The sequence below is a fragment of the Pseudochaenichthys georgianus genome, chromosome 8, assembly GCF_902827115.2.
Source record: "Pseudochaenichthys georgianus chromosome 8, fPseGeo1.2, whole genome shotgun sequence".
NCBI lineage: Eukaryota > Metazoa > Chordata > Actinopteri > Perciformes > Channichthyidae > Pseudochaenichthys > Pseudochaenichthys georgianus.
The window spans coordinates 14,763,820-14,784,742 of NC_047510.2; the positions used below are offsets into that span (position 1 = coordinate 14,763,820).

Here is a 20,923-nt window from a genome sequence, read left to right on the forward strand (position 1 = left end):
TCCGTGCAGTTAGTGAAAGCAAACCAGCCCTTGCATACAGGGTACAGTGATGGGTTAATGCTTTACAGTTTGTCACAAATCTCAGTGCGCTGTGATACGCAGCATCTAACTTGACCAGGCAATTGGCAGGTGCATTCATATAGACCAGATCCCCATAGTCCAGCACAGGTAAAAAGGTCACAGTGACTAGCCTTTTCCTGGCCTCAAGCGAGAAACAGGACTTGTTCCTGTAGAAGAAACCTAGCCTAACCCTCAGCTTTTTAAGCAGGTTATTGACATGAAGTTTAAAAGTGAGACAATCATCAAGCCAGATACCAAGGTATTTGTAACAGGCAACCACTTCAAGTCTTATTCCTTGCGTAGTTACAATATCTAAAACAGGCTCTGGTGTCTTTTTTGCTTTTGAAAAGAGCATTACCTTGGTTTTATCCACATTTAAAAGAAGCTTTAGTTCAGAGAGCTGAGTCTGAATAATGTTAAAAACAGCCTGTAATTTAACACCAGCCTCCTTAATGGAGGGACCTGCACAGTACATCACGGTATCGTCCGCATAAAAATGTAAAGTAGCTTCATCCACATTTTCACCTAAACTGTTGATGTAGATGGAGAATAAAAGTGGACCTAAAACAGAACCTTGAGGAACACCATTAGCAATGTTTAACCACTCAGAAGACAGCCCATCAAAATGAACACATTGGGACCTTTCAGAGAAGTAGTTCACAAACCAACCCACTGCATGGCTGGACATGCCTATACTGGCTAGCCTCTGCTTTAAAATGTGGTGTTCGACGGTGTCAAACGCTTTTGAAAGGTCAATAAATAGAGCTGCACAACTATGCTTATTATCTAAAATACTCGCCACATCATTCACCACTTTCATTGTGGCAGTGATGGTGCTGTGTTTCTTTCTGAAGCCTGACTGATGTTTAGACAGGATGTCATTTGTACATAAAAACACCTTTACCTGTTCACTCACTAAGCATTCAAGAACCTTAGCCAGAACTGACAACTTAGAGATTGGCCTATAGTTATTTAATAAGGTGGCCTCCCCTCCTTTTAGCAAAGGCAGGACATATGCTGACTTCCACAATTTTGGAATTGTGTGTTAGATGATAATATAAAGAAGAGTAGTGCTCTGATTATGCGACTCATTTCATTGTACTTGTAATGTTGACATTACATGTTAGACGCTTTTATCCAAAGTGACTTCAATACTCAATACTGTGGACAATCCCCACAGGAGCAATTTGGGGTGAAGTGTCTTGCCCAGGGACACAACGACATTCTGACTGCAGTGGGGACAACCCACTATGCCACATGCCTCTGTAGACCTCTGTCAACCAACTTGAGACCAATAAAACAGAAACTTAAACTTGATTGTTGAAGACAGCCTTCTAGTGACACCATATAAAAACAACATAAAGTATGTCATTATTATGAATCAATGTCAGGAGAATGCTGAAGTAGTGACAGAAGAGGGTGGATGACATTGATGCAGGAATTTCTGCAGGCTGTATAACGAAGCTGTGAGTCACCATGGTCATTATTTCCTATAGCAGACCCATGACCCATGTGGGATGAGCTACTTTAGGTTTGTTTTTTGGGTGGGAAAATAAACACTGTTTAAATGTATTCCATGTCATTTTCCACCTGCCCTCGGAGGCACTGAATACTGAAGCAGCTGTATAGGCTATGGGCTATATTTTCTTCACATTATATATTTAAAGCAGCTAAAGCTCGATGATTGCTGCCCCAAATGTCAAATTCAATCACATTTCCTACCTGTTTTCACAACCCTTCAGGGGGGCTTTTCCATTGATTGCCCCTTTAGATGTCATCACATGAAAGAGAATGAAGTAATAGGGTGCAGTCACAGCTGCTGATTTTGGCATTAACCCCGCTAAGGTATGAAGACAGGGATAGTTTATCTGATAGGAGCATTTTAAAGGTGATTCAAAGCAAATACTGCAAAGAAATGGGATTAGAGTGTATATTTTTTTTTATCTAAGTCTAACATCAAAGTTCTTTCCAAGCTGTCAGAAAGTGCTTGTGTGTGGGTGTCTTGGAGAAAAGAGACAGGAGGAAGACAAAGGGAAGGAGCCTCTGTTATCACGTTAATTATTGCTTCACAGCAAGGGCAGAGCAGATAGCAGAGTGACTGCTGAAGGGAACACTTTGTGAATAAACAAAACAAAAAGCCAAGTCAAAAGTTTTCTAGCTGTGGCTTCGCCGTCAAAAATAAACCGAGACACAATGTCTTGGTGGGGCATTGTGCAGTGATCTGCCAGCGATTAAAGAAGAACACACAGAAAAGTGAAATGCTGTAGGAAGGAAACACATTCCAATGTCTCCTACCTTTCATCCACCATGTGATCCCCCAGGTGCCGGAACAAGGCTGCTAAAAATGAACATTAAGACGACAGTGGAAACACATTACACACTCAGTGATTTGGAGACAAGGGAAACGAAAGGAGGATGAGACGAAGAAAATGAGGCCCATGCGGCGGAAGACAACTCCCAGCCATGACAGCAGTCGTCATGGTGCAGTAACAGGGCCGGAGCTGCTGCTTTTTCCACTGGAACAAATTGATCATGATTGTTCATCTGTGAATTCATCTCAGAAATGTGTACGTAAGCAAACACAGAATTGACTCTGCATGCAGTGTCCAACGTGCTCAGACAGTCACATTTTGAACCACATTCCCCCATCTGACAAAGGCTGTGCTTTTGGATTCTTGTGGATTGTAACATAAATGAGCAAATTGACAAACAAGCTGTGCTTGTGAATAAATTATGTTATAATATAATAGACCCAAAAGATTAACAATTTTTGCACTTATCTTCAGATAAACTTGTGAATATATACAGAAAAAGGACTATGTAGTTTGTCCCCGATCGCCTACAATGTAAGTGTATTAGGGATCTTTCAATAGCCAGTATGCACAGGAGGATCATTACAGCAAGCTAACCCTGCCTAAATGTTCATATGGACACTTGACTATTGTTTTCAATGGACTAGACAAAAAATCTTCTATTAGCCAAGTGCCAGTTCTAATCCTACAAGATATTTTCATCTTTATAACTGAAAGGGAAAGTAAAGCATGTCCACTTGTGTGTTCTGATGTGGCTCATTTGGTCCTCAATATCAAATGTACCCTGCCGTGGCAAAAAGAAAGAAATTGTAACAGCAATCAACACATAAACCCTTATTTAACAAACATTGCTGTAGTGGTTTTGTTGAATAGAAATAAAAACGTTTACAGTGTACATATTTTTACCAAGAATATGAAGGTTAAAGTTCACAAGAATATGTATATTAATGTGTGTTACCGCAAATTACTATAGAATCCAGTTTTTTTTCCCTTAAAGAAATGATCCATTGGCCAAGATTTTTTTTTTTTTTAAAACAAACTATTCACCTCGATCATTTTATTTCAAATAAACCATATATAGCAGTCTGGGAACTGGAGGTTTAACTCACTTTAACCCTGACTAAAGAAAATCAATTGGACTAATTAAATAAGCTGACAGACCCTGAACCCTGCCTCCAGCTGGCTGGCTGGCTGGCTGAGATCAGACCTGCAGTGATGGAGCGAGCATTACAACTGAGTCATTGCTGCCATCTGCTGTCTGACAACCAGAAACGACCGTTAGCTGTGAATTGAAAACAAGTTCAACACCAGAGAGAAATCCAGACGTCTTAATAATATAGGTATATATTTATTCATACGTACATATTCATTTATATCGGTTAATAAAAAAAGAAAGAAAAAAAGGAAAAGATTTACAGTAATTATACGAGCTACAGTCATTGTCAAAATTGTTTTTTAAATTTTCTCAGGTGTCAATTTCCCACGAACACACACCTTGGATTCATCTCTTGCCCTCCGTCCTCACTCCAGTGTTTGGGACATAAAACAAACACATCCAGAGCGCAGAATCTCGACCTCCGAATGAACAGGTGGAAGGTCTGACAGAAGGACGAAGCGGTGGTTGATACAGTGAGGAAAGATACGTTTGCTTTGTAGAGCCTGTAGTGTATACTGTACCATGAAAAGACTGATAAAACATTTATTTTGTTCATATAAAACCATCCGGAGCAGGTCAAAGAAGACCTGTAATCCCTTCAATGTGTCGGACTTGTTTGAGCACTAGTGTAAAGAGCACTGCAACAAACAGTGCACGGCGCTAAGGGTTTTAACAACCAGGCTCACAGTCTGTAATCCTGCAACCCTCTCCTTTTCCCTCCAGTTAACCTCCTTAACCCCAAAGGCAAGTGACAGAATACGTTACATATATCCGCCATCTTGACTCTAAATTGTTCCCTAAGCTCCCGTAAACCCTCATTCAAACAAAACAGATCAGACTGGATTACACTGAATCATCGCAGTTTGTATTATTCCGCCTGCTGAAGCCGTCAGATCTCAAAGTGAATAGAACAGTCATTATAGATTTAGTTTTTGGGCAGGGTGCATTTTGAGAGGGCAAGGCATTCAATGAAGGTCAGCGTGCATATGGGAGAAAAATCTGATTCTGCTAATGTGGCAAACTATGCCTGAACAGCCATCCTGACGACTTCCCCTTGATGGAAACATTCAATAAGAAGAAGCTACATCATACATATATCGTGAACCCCTTCTCAACTCACATTTAAAAAAATCCAACTCAGATTTGAACATTTATTACAATTGCACTGGCTCCAACACTTCCCCTAGACAAAGGCTACACTCTGGACATTTAGTAACAATAAACTCTGAATAAAAACACAAACACCATCAGATCAAAACTGAGGACTGGAAGAGGGCTCAAACTCAACTTGGAGACACTGAACTCATGACTTCAAACACAAAGCAGGCGCAATCCAAACCACACCAAAACAGAACTGCGAAAGAAGAGGGGGAAAAAAAAAGGTGGAGGAAATCAGAAAGAAAAGCAGTAAAAGACACATTTATAAAAAGAAAATTTGAAGAAAATGAGACAGAATAAAGCAGGTGCAAGTGCAGGAGAAGATAATCCATAAGAAAAAGGCTTCAATACTTCATGGGGCGTGGCTCCGAAGTCCATTATCGCCCTCCGATGAGACAAAAATCATTCTATCATATCTGTCAGTAGGCCAGAATTGTGCGCTCAAGATTCAGTTGACTTCCTCCTTCAGTGACTGATCTGGTCTATACATCGGGCAGCGCCACAGCTGGCAGGGTGTCACACGCTGCAAGTCCTCATGGGAGTCGAAAAGTCACCGCTGCACACCACTTCCTCGTCATCAGAAACGTCACCGATGCAAAAACAAGATCAACTAAATGAAATCAAACTTACTGAAAATAAACGTACTTGGATTGTTTTCAGTTGGCCTTTTCTTTCCATTCTTCTCGTCTGACAACATGAATGTCAGACTTTTTTTTTTTCTCCAGTCGAAACAGCGTCTTGTTCTGCTGTTGACAGAACCTTTCAGAGTCCAGTCACAGTCAGTTCTTCTGTCAAACTCCAGATTAAGTGACGGCTCATTTTGATGGTCCATCAAGCGCCAGCACATATTTCGAAGACACTTTACCCAGCATGTGTGAGCGTCGCCATAGTTCCCTCGGAAAGACCCGCTGACAGAAACCTCTGCCCTGATCTCATAACATCATCTGTCGTTTAGCTGGCTTTGACTCTCGGACTCCGCAGTCCAAATTTATTTACAATTCGATTTTAAAAAACTAGAGGTGTTACATGCAACATTTGGCATCTTTTCGAGACCCAACTTGTGAGTCTTAATTGGGGTCCATCTTTAGAAAAATATTAAACTTTGTCTTTTTTCCTCTTCAGTATATTGAAGCATCTGATTGTAACGGAGAGACAGAGAGAGGCGAGGGTACGGGTGTAGCAAGCTCAGTGTGTGCATGGAGATTTGTAGTTGTGTGTGTTGTTAGTAGAATGACAGTCTTAGATTCGGAGATGGTCATCTTTTTAAAGTGTCTCATCCTTGCTTTACTGTAAGTGCAAATAGCTGCAAGTATTTTTTTTTTAAATCACAAAAATAGGTTTTCTGCTGCTTTCTATGTGTGTGTTGGAGGTGTCGGCAGTTTACTAGCTGCATCGCTGTTCTTTTCGACAAACTGCAGTTCCCGTCTAGACGGTAGCTGTTAACACTGAGGGAAGGATTTGGGAGAGGTTAAGAGGGCTTTTTCAATTTTCTGTTTAAAGGCTATGACTGTAATCCGTCTCAAAGTGCTAAATAAATAGTATCACTCTTCTCAAATACAGAACGACGGTTTTTGGATTTGAATATTATTATTTACTTTATATGATTGAGAGTTAAAACCCTTGAACAGTAAGGACCGCATTGCATTTTACATAACCCTCTTTGTAATAGTGGTTTGTCCACTGACCACAGACCAGGAATGTTGTGACATTCTTTGAAGAGTAAATCGGTGTGTTTAAATGTGTGTGTGCACATCGGAGAGTCAGCTGTGCATGAACTGTATTTGTGTTTGAGGAGAGGTTAGGCAATGTTTTCTTTGGGGGAAAGTTACCCAAGATCTTGAAGAGTGTTTTTGCTCTCTCCCTCTCTGCAGCTGAAAAGGGTGGTAGGGTGGTGGGGCGGGGGGGGCACACCAGCACGTACTCTGACGGGGTGCCAGGAGGAGGACAGCAGGTCAGGGGTCAAGTGACGAGCTGCGGGGAGCGTGTTCGAGGGAGAGGGAAGGGGGATGTTGTCTTTACATCATAGCAGGACGCAACAGCGGCAAAACCTCTGACGGCTGCCCCCGACGGAGGGGGGCGGAGTGACGGGGGCAAAGTACGCATGCACTTTGATGTTAGGCAGATGGGTCTGTCGAGAGAAAATAATGAAAAATGTCTTAATAGATTGTACAAATACTTCAAATACAAACATTTCACTCACTTGATTCATCACTGTGTGGGTGGAGAGCCGTTTAATTAGGATAAAGTGGAATGAATCTTTGACATCTAAAACTCTGTTGCTTCCCTTACCAGACTGATGGAAACATATATGTCTTCATAAAAATCAATCTTTGTTTTGAAGCTGAAATTATAGGCCATCTTGAATTTCATGCATCATTTAAACCACTACTACTACCCAGGAAGTGAGTTGCTCCACACCCAACTTGACAATAAATATACTTCTCTAAATAGTTTATACTTTCAACACACTTTCATTAATAAGTTGCCTTATTGAGTTTTCTTTAAAACACAACACATTTTGAATACATGATGTGTTGCAGCACGGAGCTTTCACAGGTTATAAGGTTGAGAGGTGATAAGCTGTTTTGGTAAAGGACTTCTTTACTTCAATTAATAACCTTCCAGAGTCCAAAACTAGCCTGGATATTTGAGCGTGAACTCACAACCAATGGGCAGTTAGGGTTACAACATCATTACCTTAAAAAAAGGCAATTAAAACATACGGCCACTGATCAATGAAAACAACATTGCGCGAAAATTGAGGTTCACAAATGTGGCGCTTCCAGTACATTCTAGATATGAATCGGCGCTTTCTCTCTAATGTCAGTCCACACAACTCACCCTTAGTCTCTTGATGCCTGCGCGGGTGATCTGCTGGCAGTCGTAGAGCTCGATGCGGTCCAGACTGTGGCAGCTCTTCAGGTGCTCCAGCGAGGCGTCTGTGATGAGGGGGCAGTTGTCCAGCTCGATCACCTCCAAGCGGTCGTGAGCGCAGGGGCCGCCGCCCAGGTGTCTGATGCCGTCATCCGTGATCAGCTCGCAGTGAGACAGGCTCTACAGGAGGACCAACACAGGAGCTCCATTACTCAGCTGTCTGCCAGAACAAGGTGTGCTGGGGTTTGGGTAAGTGCTACAGGAGTGGCTAATGACACTCACCAGGACTTGCAAACGAGGACAGTGGATAGACAGCTGGATGAGTGTTCCATCCGTGATCTGAGGAGACAGAAAAAGACAAATGTCACAAACGGCAGTCTTCGTGCAACAGCGGCGGGAAACGTGTTTGTGTTGCTGGGTTTGTTTACTTACCTGCACACATTCTTCTAAATCCATTTTCTCAAGCTCATGACAATTCTGCAGCAGAGAAAGTGACAAACAGAGGGGAATGTCTGATATAGCGTTGGGAATGTGGACATATATTTGTTTTCAAGATGATTTTGGAATAAAAGCAAATGAGACATCAACTTCAAATGTGTGTTCATTAAGTCTTTGTTTTTGCATGTAACCAAGATGGCACACTCACCCTTGCTAATGTAGTGAAGCCCACGTCTGTAAGCTGAGAGCAGCGAGCCACTTCTAGTATTCTGAAATGAGAAAAAGAGGAGCAGAGAGTTATTCAATAGCACTACTTACAGGCTGGTCATCTATCAGAGTCTACTGTAGTACAGCTTGAGATAGCTTTACTGCAGAAAGGCCAATGTTTGTATTCTTAGCCATCAGATTCTTATTCTCCATGCTTCAATTTTATGGCAGGATTATCAATGACCTCTGCAAAGGAGGTCAATGATCATAATTGCCTGTTTGTCAGAAGGATTTCAGAGAGAACTACTGACCAGATTTCTCTTGAAACTTGGTTAAACAGTGTAGAAAGAAAGAAAAGCACATCAACTTGCAGCAGATTGAAATCACAGAGCAGATACACACATTATTTGTCACTTATTTAAACAGCCTTCAATGAGGTCTGCGTGCAATTAGTGAATTCCCTTCTTGTTAAGAGTTTTTATTACAAATATTTGACTGACAAAAACATCCTTCCCTGAAAGCAATTCATTCATATATAAGTGTTAAAAACCTGTTTGCACGAATCAAAAATGCAAGAGAGAATAACAAAATGAAGTGGATTTGTTTCCAACATTTCAGACAAGTCAAAGAAAGCTATCAGTTTTCAAGGAGTTTCAATCAGAATACTTGAATTTAATATATAGTACTCAAGTCAATTTGTGTTACAGTGTAAAGACGATAATGACTCAATAAAAGAAACAGATTTTCAGACTAAATGTAAAGAAATAATCCACATGTGCAGCAGTGTCGAGGAAGTGGTGCAGCGTGCCTCAGTATGAGGAACAGTGTGTATGCGTTTGAATTGACCTGAGGCGAGGGCAGTTCTGTCCCAGGGCGTGCAGGATGGCGTCTGTGATGTTGGCGCAGCCCGACACACACAGAGACTGCAGGCGGTGACAGCCCCTGCAGATTGTGATGAGGCCCTCATCTGTGATCTGCTGCTCACAGAAAAACAATAGTGGTGTTTGTGAGACACTTAAATCCATCTAAGGGTAGATGAGAACACTTTTCCCGTGCATAAAAGTAGCTATGTGCAATATAACATATTTATTCATGAATTCCACCTCGACACTCAGCAAATGACAGCAATTTATTTTTCCTTGCATTTTTAGTTTCAAGCAAGTCTCAAGAAAACTCTTTGGAGATCAGGCCGAGGATAGATAGGCGAGAAAAAGCTAGGCAAGGGAAGGAACATCTGGGACAAGAGGAGATGATGAGATCCTAAGGTGTGAGATGAGGAGAAGATGGAGAGATGAAGAGCATTCAGGAGGTGCTGAAGGGGGGGGATTTTGAAGACGGGTACCGCCAGAGAAATATATCCGCGTTGTGTGGATTATAGGCTGTAACAGCTGGAAGTCCACAATGAGATTGGAGTTGAAATTTCATTTTCATTTAACCGACGAGCATTCAATTTGAAAAATGTCCGTGAAATTGCAAAAAAAAGGACGTTCTCCACCTTCATCTTCTCGCCTTGTTGTCTGTACTTACTGAACATGTCTGCAGGTTGAGTGTGACCAGCTCCGGACAGTGAGCCCCGATGTGCTTCAGAGCCTCGTCCTCTAACTGGGGGGGAGAATGGCAGAGGAAAGACAGAGGGTGAACATTCATTAATGTTTGGTACTTTGATAATTATATAACTATTATTATTTGGTAAATGTATCATCATCATCATCATCATCATCGTCATCCAACATAGTCTATTCAGGGGACTAGCATTGACCTCTTTTACAGCAAAGACATAATTTCACATTCATATGGGCCAAAAGGAAATATCATGTATGATACAAATCTAAGTAGTAGCTTGAAAGTGAAGACAAACTCTAATTGAATAAATATATAAATAAATAGCAGACGTGTCCGGCAAGAAAGATATACAGCAATAAAAACTGTAAGATTGTTAAATAAATTCATAAATAAAATAATATAAATAAAATAAAATAAATTAAATTCATTTTATACAGTCTGCCTAAAAAGGAAGGAAATACAACAATGGCAATAACATGTAAAAAAAAAAATCGAACAAACCAACATATAAGGATTATCACACCTAAACCCTCTACTGTCACTGATATAAAGAGTTGTTCTACAAACAAACACATCTCCATTCAACACAATATAATTTAACAAACGTTAAAATGACTGTTAGGTTGAATCGACGGCTCTGGCAACACAGCCTCTGTTGTGATTTGTTTTGTCCTTTAAATAGATTATTTGTGACAACCCTAAATACATATGTGGTTGTATTTTCACACTGCAGTGTTGACTGTTAATAGAACCGGATGGTGCTATATGAAGGCGTTCACATTGGCTGTAAACAGTGTCTGGCATTGCTCAGAAATACTCGATTGCACAGGAAGTGTTTGCAGTCGCAGCAACTGGTTGTATTAGAACGAAAATAAGAGGAACTTGGTAGTTGGTGAGATAAGTGATGGCCGCTATGAAGAAATGTACAAAAACCGTTAAACCTAGTGCAGTGCTGCACTACAGTTTTCCAATATCCCATATTGGCTAAGGTTACTCATAATGTATTGTATATAGAATGTTTAAATTCAAAGCTCAATAAAGATCTTACCTAAATCAAGGGCTCCTAAAAAGTAAATTTGTGAAAAAAAGAAAAAAATCCTACAATAGTTTAAAACCAAATCAATATTAAAATGATCTAGTTGGTAGAATACTATTTTACGCCAGGACTTCTCTGCAGCACCAAAATACTTTCAGATATTTTGACAAATATTGCGCTTACTGTGATTCAGATATTGGGATTTCGATAAAATTTCGATTAAGATTCAAAGCTGTATTGTCATATGCACAGTGCTACAGTGTAGATATGGCAATGAACAACTTAAGTCCCAGGCTCCTCCACCAATGCAACATTAATATATAGGTCATAAAACAGATAAAAACAATAAAAATAGGGGCAGAAATAAACGAATAGAAATAATTGGGCATACCTGTGTGCATCCCTTGAGGAAAAGGCCTTTGAGCCCAGGACAGCAGCGCACCAGGGCCTGGATGCCGTCCTTGGTGACCTGATCACACCAGGAGATGTTGAGCTGCTCCAGCAGGGGACAGCCCTCACTGACAAGAGGAAACAAGGAAAGGTCAGGAAAGAAGATGGAAACAAAACCAGATGAAGATCGCAAAACAAGAACACAGCAATGAGAGAGGGAGAGCAAATACAGGACAGAATGTACACAGAAAGTACACAATGTGAGGGACATCTTACAAACCTTTTGTGCAAACCAAATACACTAGGATTGTAAAGTGTGGGAGTATTTCATTAAATCTGATTTGTTACAATTGTGGCTTGAACAAAGGAAATAAATGAGGGATGTAAGCTTGTATCCGAGTGTTGAATCAGGGTGTTTTAGATGTTGTAAATGCAGTGGAAGTGGACAACACAATGTTGACCGTACACACCTGAGAGCTTTGAGTGACAGGTTGGTGATTGAGGTACAGGAGGCGAGGTCCAGGTGCTTCAGCTTTGGACAGAACTTACTGAGGCTATTGCACGTGCTGCAGAGGAGAAAGACAATGAGCCACTTCAAGCAGAAGTAATAATAATAATAATAACGTTTATAATAGCTAATATCAAAACCAGTTTAACAATGTGCTTTACAATGAACATATAGACCAGGGGTGTCCAAACTACGGCCCGGGGGCCAAATGCGGCCCATTTTGAAACGGCCCTCAGCTAGTTCAAATAGTATAATGAAATATGGCCCACAAATTAAACTGGTGCTTGTCATATACTGTACTAATTAAATATATGTACAAATATATATCGAAGTATTCATGTGTGCGCACTTTTCAAATAAATTCAATCAATTAAAGTTGGAAACATTTTCAAACTAATCTTAGTTCATATAAAAAGCCCAATCACTTATTTGCATAACAAATCTTTTTATAAGCAATCTGAAGCTTCTGTTTTAAGAGATGATATGCAAACTAAATAAATGAAACCCTATGGAGAGCTGTGATGTAGGCTGTTGTGTTTCTTACAGCATTTTCAAGTATCAAGCTTAATTTACCTACATTTGATTGAATTTTTTTTATCTCATAATTTAGCATATGAGGCAATATACCTCACCTCTAGTGAGTGGCCCAGCCTTCATATATTTTTGTGTATGTGGCCCTCGGTGAAAGAAGTTTGGACATCCCTGATATAGACACAACAAGATACACAATAGTTTTAAAATAACGAGGCAAGAACTTACGAATACACATCATAAATACACATAAGAAGATCTGTAGAATTCATCAGACAGACTTTCAAAAGACACATAAGCATACCTGTCAGTGATTTTGGTGCAGCCGTTCAGACTAAGCAGCTCGATGTTCCTGCAGTTCTGCGAGAAAGTCCTACGAAGAAAAAACATTGTTTATGTGATGTCAGTTACACGGAACTCGCTGGTCTCGCTCACCCCAGACTCTGAACTAGAACTAAGATTTCTGTCAGGCCATGTCCTCTCCAAACTCACCTCAGGGCGCTGTCACCCACACCCAGACACCCCCGCAGGCTCAGCTTCCTGAGGAACCCCCCACATCGCTTCGAGATGTTCTCCACCACCCGGCCCTGCAACCAAAAACAATTATTTCAGCCGGCTGTATCTGCTTCTAAACCTCAACTTCAAGTAATAACATAGCAAATAAAAACATTACTTTAAAATCAACTGCTCACCCAGTGTTACCTTGAACTCTTAATGAGAACTTGTTTTTTCCAGCATGACTCCACGTTGAATAAAGAATCCAAAGACGTATTGAATTCAGATAAATGGGGGCCACGTTTAAGAAGAGCAAAACTAATATCACCACATCCGTTTACAAACAATAGATATCCAAGTCTCATTTATCTCCACAGAAACAGTGTCAAGCTTGCAGAGACGTGCTACAAGTACTGTAGTGAGAATATAATCAAATAATAAGGTTTTAGAAAAATACATGTTTATTAGGAAGTAGTGAGCATATGACTAAGTACGTAGGACTTTGTTTATACGCTTGAGATTGTGGGGGTGTTAGTGAAAGGATGTTTTGCAAAAGATTTGTAAAACACGGACCCCATTTACTTCAATTCATCAAAACACTTATTTGCTTTTTGATTCTTCTTCTTTTTGATCTCTTTTAGTGAGAAACGTTTTTCTTCACAAATCAAGGTAACACAGGGTGAGTCACTGGTATACCAACGACCATGTTGGGTTTGAGTACTCCTTTTAGCGTGAAGGGAAGAGTACATAACAAGGACTGAAGTTAAAAGGTAGGAGTAAAGTAAATGAAGATCAGATTTACCTCAATGTCCCTCTGAAAGTCGAAGAGGTCGATGCGTTGCCAGTTGCTGCCATCCAAGGCCAGAACGTTCCAGGACTGAGAGCAGGGGGGAAGAAACAGACGTTTAGGGTCAAGTTTGTTCTCAAACATACCACATACACAAACTAAAACACACAGACAAACAGGCACCGTCACGCACATATGCATACGCACACCTGGTGAACACAGACTCACCCGTGAGACCTGGGCACAGCGACAGAGTGTCACCACATCTAGAAAGGAGAAGATTCTGAAAGACAGACAGGGACGGTTTAGAGACCCTGATGCCAGTTGCGAGAAGCTTCCTCTTTACAGTAAACCGGCCAACTCAACCCTGCTTCTGCTCACCCTCACAACACACGGGTGTCAGTAAAACAGCTACTATTGTCTTTGACTAAAAATGTATGTACCCTGTTTGTTTATTCAAAGAGAGGGACCTGGAGAGGAAGACACACAATCTGCTTCTAAGCAATAGAGCTGGAAACTTACTATAAGCTTCACTCAAGTAAAAAGTGCTAAATCAAAGTACTATTTGTCAGTTACCACAGAAAACCTGAATAATCCTAGGACATTTTGGAAAGCCATAAAATCGATTTCCACTGGTGATATCCCAAATGAGCTACCTCCATGCCTCACCACAGCATCTGGCATTATATCAGACAGGGCTACTATGCTAAATTGCTTTAATAAGCATTTTGTGTCTTGTGGCTCTCGGTTTGATTCTGTCACTGACTGTACTTGCTCCAATCCTTGACTCTGAACAATGTGGTCTGGAAAACCCTTTCAGTTTTACTCCTTTAACTATTGGTATTGTTCATGAAGCATTATCCAAGTTAGATCCTAGGAAACCGGCAACAACTTAGAACCTTTCTTTTTAAAGATAGCTGCAGATTTTATTGCTCCACCTCTTACTTCTCTTTTTAACCTCTCCCTCAGCACAAATGCAATTCCAAAAGTATGTAAGTCTGCTTATGTCTTGCCTTTACTGAAAGGAGGGGAGGCAACTATTTTAAATAACTATAGGCCAATCTCTAAATTCTCAGTTCTGGCTAAGGTGTTCGAACGACTTGTGAGTGAACAGGTAAAGGAGTTTTTATGTATAAATGACATCCTGTCTAAACATCAGTCAGGATTCAGAAAGAAACACAGCACCATCACTGCGACAATGAAAGTGGTGAATGACATTACGAGTATTTTAGATAATAAGCAGAGTTGTGCAGCTCTGTTTATTGACCTTTCCAAAGCGTTTGACAGCGTTGATCATCGCATTTTAAAGCAGAGGCTACTCAGTATTGGCATATCCAGCCATGCAGTGGGGTGGTTTGTGAACTACCTCTCTGAAAGGTCCCAATGTGTTCATTTTGATGGACTGTCTTCTGAGTGGTTAAACATTTCTAATGGTGTACCACAAGGTTCTGTTTTAGGACCACTTTTATTCTCCATATATATTAACAGCGTAGGTGATAATGTGGATGAAGCTACTTTACATTTTTATGCGGATGATACTGTGATGTATTGTGCAGGTCCCTCCATTAAGGAGGCTGGTGTTAAATTACAGGCTGTTTTTAACACTATTCAGACTCAGTTCTCTGAATTAAAGCTTCTTTTAAATGTGGATAAAACCAAGGTAATGCTCTTTTCAAAAGCAAAAAAGACACCAGAGCCTGTTTTAGATATTGTAACTACGCAAGGAACAAAACTTGAAGTGGTTGCCTGTTACAAATACCTGGGTATCTGGCTTGATGATTGTCTCTCTTTTAAACTTCATGTAAATAACCTGCTTAAAAAACTGAGGGTTAGGCTAGGGTTCTTTTTCAGAAACAAGTCCTGTTTCTCGCTTGAGGCCAGGAAAAGGCTAGTCACTGTGACCTTTTGACCTGTGCTGGACTATGGGGATCTGGTCTATATGAATGCACCTGCCAATTACCTGAGCAAATTGGATGCTGCGTATCACAGTGCTCTGAGATTTGTCACAAATTGTAAAGCGCTTACACATCACTGTACACTGTATACCAAGGCAGGTTTACCATCACTCTCTGTACGGAGGCTCAGTCATTGGTACACGTTTATTTATAAAGCCATGTTGGGTAAACTCCCGTATTATATCTGCTCTCTGATCACACAGAGAGTTGCAAGCAGCTATTGTCTGAGATCGCATGATGTAGTATTGTTAGATGTGCGAAGAGCAAGGACTGTCTTAGGTAAGACAGCTTTTATGTGCGCAGCTCCACTTGCTTGGAACAATCTTCAGCAAGAATTGAAACTGAGCAATCTCATTCCTCTGCATGTTTTTAAAGCTAGGCTAAATGAAATGCTTGCTGATACAATGGGCACTTGTAAATGTCTATAACTATGTATCCTGTAAATATAATGTCCTTTATTGTTTTATGTTTCATGTGGAACCTATATGCTGCAGGTCTCCCTTGAAAAAGAGATCTATGATCTCAATGGGACCAATCTCGTTAAATAAAGGTTTGAAATTAAATGAAATGAAATGAAATGACTCAATGCAGCAAAACCTGTGTTAGTGTTGAGGCAGGGATGCAGTGAGTCCCATTGCAGCCTGCCAGCCTCACAAATCAGGGTGATGAACCTGGCCCACAGCACAGGCAGCTGGGCTGACGAGGCCGAGGCTGGAGTTATGGCCTTCATTTGCTGTGTGCTCAGGGGCTCTTGGATTTTATTTATATTTTTTAGCCTGAACTTGATTGCAATGCTTTATAGCCTCAGGCATCTGTTGAGAAGGAGCGTAGTGCAAGGTCAATTGTGCTTTTGTGTATGATTGGATGTGCCGATTGGGAATGTAGGCAGGGAGGGGAGTATACAATAATGCCATTTTCACTTGACAAAAACCCTAAAGAGATTCTGATTTAAGTGTTTTGAAATGTCACTCACCGTAATAACAGCTCCTTGGGCAGCTTCTTATTGATGACCGCCTCATCACTATTTGTGAACATCTGAAAGGTTGCAGAGGATAATATTAGTCCTGGTAGCCAGGGCCCCCTCTATCCAAACGCCTCACACAAGGACAACCCCAGCATAAAAACAAAGAGACATTTTCTAGAAGCAAAATCAGTGCAACATGCATATTTTCCCCATGATTCCGGTGTTGTTTATACTGTTACATTTCCATCAGTATTTACTGAGGATTTACCCTGGAATTAGTTACAATATATAGTTTGAGAGTCTACAACAAATTGGTCCACATTCTTCAAACAGAAGGCATTTCCACACAAATCATTGTATGTTGTTTCAGCAAATACAGGTCCTTGACCCACAGAAAAAGCCTAAGTACACAGAAGCATGTATCAAGATCCAGATACTTAAATACACACAGTTATTGATGACTAGGGTTTCCATAATTTGTAAGCTGGATTTGCAGAACTAAGACCGTCATTCACAGAGTCGCAAGAAGGCAAATAAAGCAACGTCTGGCCAAATGCATTTTCCTCCATAGATTCTTTGGAAGATAAATCTAAACAGGGGACAGAGTAATTGAGAGGCAGGGGCTTAAGTGTGTAAATAAAACATGTACATGATATTTACAAGAGGCAAACATCTGTGTCTACATCAACAAGGAATTAGCATGTTCTTATTTGCGCAATTCTTTACAGTTACAAATATGAAGCATCCATGATCCCATAATAAATAAATAAAAATATTTATTGTGTAAATACATTGATTCATGGGTATTAACATAATTTACTGCGTGCCTTTTTTATTATAGGTGTCTGTCCTTAAACCTTATTCACAATAGTTTCTGATTTTGAGGGACTTACACAATTCTATTCATCAGCTCATAAAAACAAACTGACAGGTCTGCCGTTTTAGAAATCCAGCCTTCTCTGGGTCATAGGGTCTATGTCTCTCTGATAAACAGACAAACTCCACAAAATCACAGCTGTCTATGCAGGGTCTGCCTGCCAGCGCAGATGTTTGAAATTGTGACGGGGTATAAAGGACAGACATTTCACATTTGGATTTAGGGCAAATTGACTCTGACAGCTCGCCTTCCACAACGCTACTTTGTGGCCAAATAATCCAGGGCCATTTCCAAAGAAGCAGATGGTCGACAGGCATACACTGTCACCTTTTGTAATCTAACAAAAAATGAACCTAATGCTGCATGAATGCAGAGCATTATGTTTTCTCCACTGGTCAGCTATAGCTAGTGAAGCAGGCCTGGCAGGAGGTAGAAAACTGGGTGAGCTGTAACCGCCAGCTGGAGATTATTGTAAAGCAAAACACAAAGTGAATATATCTTTTGGAAAAATCGTTTTGTATGTTTTCGCTTGCGATTCTGACAAACTAATGTAAATGAATTCCTATTTATTTGGGAAATAGAATTAGGGATCATTAATGCCCGTCAACTTTTCAGAGGGCTGTATTCTTTTGTTTAGAGCTGGTATTCATCAGATCACTATCTGCTGCAGAGCAGTAAAGCCAGACAAAGTACAAGAGGAAGTTTCTGGAAATGCCTGTTAAAATAAAACTCTCCACACAAACAGTTTAGAAATTGCTTTTGTAACTATTTGATCTCAAGTCTCAGGCTTCAGGCTTTTTACAATTAGACTACTGGGCTAACTCTGGACAAGTGAAATAAGCCAAAATGATGTATTGTGTTTTAATCTTATATGCTTCAACTACTTGGAAGCCTAGATACATTGCATTTATTTTCAAAATCAACCAAATAAGAATAAGCATTGTCTTTGACAAATAAACTAAGAAATATATGACATATTTACCTTTTAAACAAAATATCAGATCAATCATGCCATCAACCATTTCACAGACTGCATGAGTTTCTCTGATAAACTTATACACAATTTTAAGTTTTGTTATCAAAGATTTGTAACAGACACTCAATGTTATACTAAGATACCCGATGGGATCCGACCCAACCAACTGAGATGTAATTTATTCCTGATGGACTTTTAAACTTGTCCACATTATGTTTATTATTTACTGCCCCAATGGAGACATCACAGTTGTATAATATCTACATATACTGACTAGGATGAATACAGGATGAAACATACATATTAGAAATAGTATATGGACAATGTTATTTTTTTCTAAAGCAAAGTGAAGGGAGCTGATTTGTAAAATGTATACTCAAAAGTATACATAATTAAAACCACATTTGCCGCTAAACCAATACTAGGAGACTACAAAAAAAAGACTGGTGTTTTCTCCCATTTAAACAAAAAATCTTTAAAACAGGTACCTCAAATTAAAAAAAAATTAAAAAGATGTGACCATTTTAATTTGAAGTCTAGTTCGTGGCACTTCCGGTTTCCTACCCCAAATCCCCTTAACTTGACAAAGCAGCTCTACCGCAGCTGTCGGGCCAGAAGGTAACGACCTGAATCTTCCGAGTAGTCAGCTGTTGCACTGTTAAAAATAAATAAAACCACACACAAATCCCACGCTAGTCGGGGATTAAACAACACCAAGTGCACAGGCCACGCCGCCCAATGTCACCGGCCGGATACAAAGCGTTTGAGTGCAAGTGTCACCAAAATATTCAGCTACGCTTCTTGCGGCTGCGACACAAAGTTTACTCAATGGTAAATGCTACATAACACCGTAGCATGTGTGTAGCATCAATGTGGCCCTGGTGCTATCATAACAGGTTATGGTGCGTTACATCGGGGTGGCTTGGGCCTATTTGTTGATAGTGTCCGTGCTAACAGGGGGTTCATGTAGCAGTCACTACCCGAGGCCCCCACAACCGCAGCGGCCATTCACAACAATACGGCTCGACAGACTCCCCAACAAATAAAGTCGGTAAATAATCACACCCTGGCATATATGAAGAACATAATAAAACTGCTTCTTAGAAAAGTGAAGCCCACACATTTCTTCTTAATACATATGTTAATGTCTGCCGGAGCTGTCCTCGGCGTGCTTAGTGTCTTTGTTTTGACGGCGAAACGAGTGGAACATTTGAGGTCCTTTAAAGCCCTCTCATTCATCGATTAACAGTCGGGTATGCTAACTGATAATAGCGACACGAGTTCTGAACGACATAACATGCCATGCTTAGGATATGTTGTTTGAACAAAACAACAGCATTTGACCTAATCCCAAACATTGACTGCGGAAGCTGCATCAACAGCCTCACCATAAACGCAGTTTTACAATAAATACAGCGACAGCCTCAGTGTAGGCCCATATCCTAACTTGTTAAACAGCTACGTTGAATGCGTGTCAGTGACTGTCAGGTAATGTTGATGGTTAGCTCACCTCAAACCGACTCCGCGAAACACCGTTTACCTCCTTCCCCATGTCGGACACTGGTGGTTACCGACTCAATGGATTCGGTGCAGGCGAAGTAAAATACAGACACGGACCGTCTTCCGCCGATTCCCCTCCACGACTATCATGCTACCGTCCTCTCAGTGGGGTGCGATGTCGTTGTTGTTTTTCGGCCTGTAAAACAAACGTCAATACCTCTTATTTTTGATTAAAAGAATATGAGCTACAGGCAGCAGACAGCCAATAAGCCACTTCTCTTATCTGCTTGCTTGCTTGCTTCGCCCTCACCTCCTCCCCCTCCTCTCCCCTACACAGCTTCCCATCCATCCACACAAAAGACCGAAAGGAATAGGACCTGGCAGCCTAAAATGGAGCAGGTCTTACGCCTACATCTCTTTAAAAATAATAAATATAAAGACATTGAACCGAAGCATGTATAGGGCTATTTCACAATTCACACGAGTGACTCTGGCTACTTACTTGCTGGCTGTTCCTTAAAACCAAAGCTCGCAGTGCGGGTCCAGTAGGCTACAAGCTCATATGAGCAAAGATAAATATCAAAGTGGGGTGTCAACCTTTCGACAGCCCACGTAGCACGAATGCCTGGCTAGAGGCAACAGGTTTTCAGAGCTATGTTACATTAATTTAGTTTGATCCCAGGTGGTCGGTATAAATTGTCACCCTTGAAGACAAAGAAAGACAAGTTAGGATTACGTGAGCATATAGTCTGTGATATCTTTCAGACAGCCTTCCTCTAATAATAAATAGCGCTTTTAATGTCGTTTACACTAGAAGGCCCTGTCCTAGAAGTGTACAACAAAGCGCTCATAATTATTATCACAATTACATTTTTCCTATTAAGACACACTTCCATATCAATGACTTAGAGTATATTATTAACTCTTATTTATTCTATTGCATTCATTGTAACTTTGTTATTATTGTAGAAAACACCACTTCCTTGTTTTTCATTGGACACGCCCCAGTTTGACAGTGGAGCCAATCAGCATCGGCATCGGCTGCTCGTCATTCTGCGTAATCGAACCAAGGAACATGCTTGACAACAGTGCTTTAAACGTGGAACCTACTTTCTTTGTTATTGCACTTATTGTTA

At 40.5% G+C, this 20,923-nt stretch overlaps 1 protein-coding gene across 1 annotated transcript; it reads right to left on the reverse strand.

Annotated features, from left to right (window-relative positions):
• Positions 1 to 3,700: 3,700 nt before the first annotated feature.
• On the reverse strand, positions 3,701 to 20,383 carry fbxl20 (F-box and leucine-rich repeat protein 20). Its single transcript, XM_071203999.1, has 16 exons — positions 20,290 to 20,383; positions 19,798 to 19,983; positions 16,444 to 16,505; positions 13,744 to 13,798; positions 13,531 to 13,605; positions 12,726 to 12,820; positions 12,538 to 12,606; positions 11,665 to 11,760; positions 11,196 to 11,322; positions 9,733 to 9,807; positions 9,052 to 9,182; positions 8,207 to 8,267; positions 7,993 to 8,037; positions 7,843 to 7,899; positions 7,528 to 7,740; positions 3,701 to 6,814 (listed from the first exon to the last, which is right to left on the reverse strand). Exons 2-16 carry the CDS (start codon positions 19,837 to 19,839, stop codon positions 6,707 to 6,709), a joined length of 1,311 nt encoding a protein of 436 aa, XP_071060100.1. The 5' UTR covers positions 19,840 to 19,983; positions 20,290 to 20,383; the 3' UTR covers positions 3,701 to 6,706.
• Positions 20,384 to 20,923: the final 540 nt, after the last annotated feature.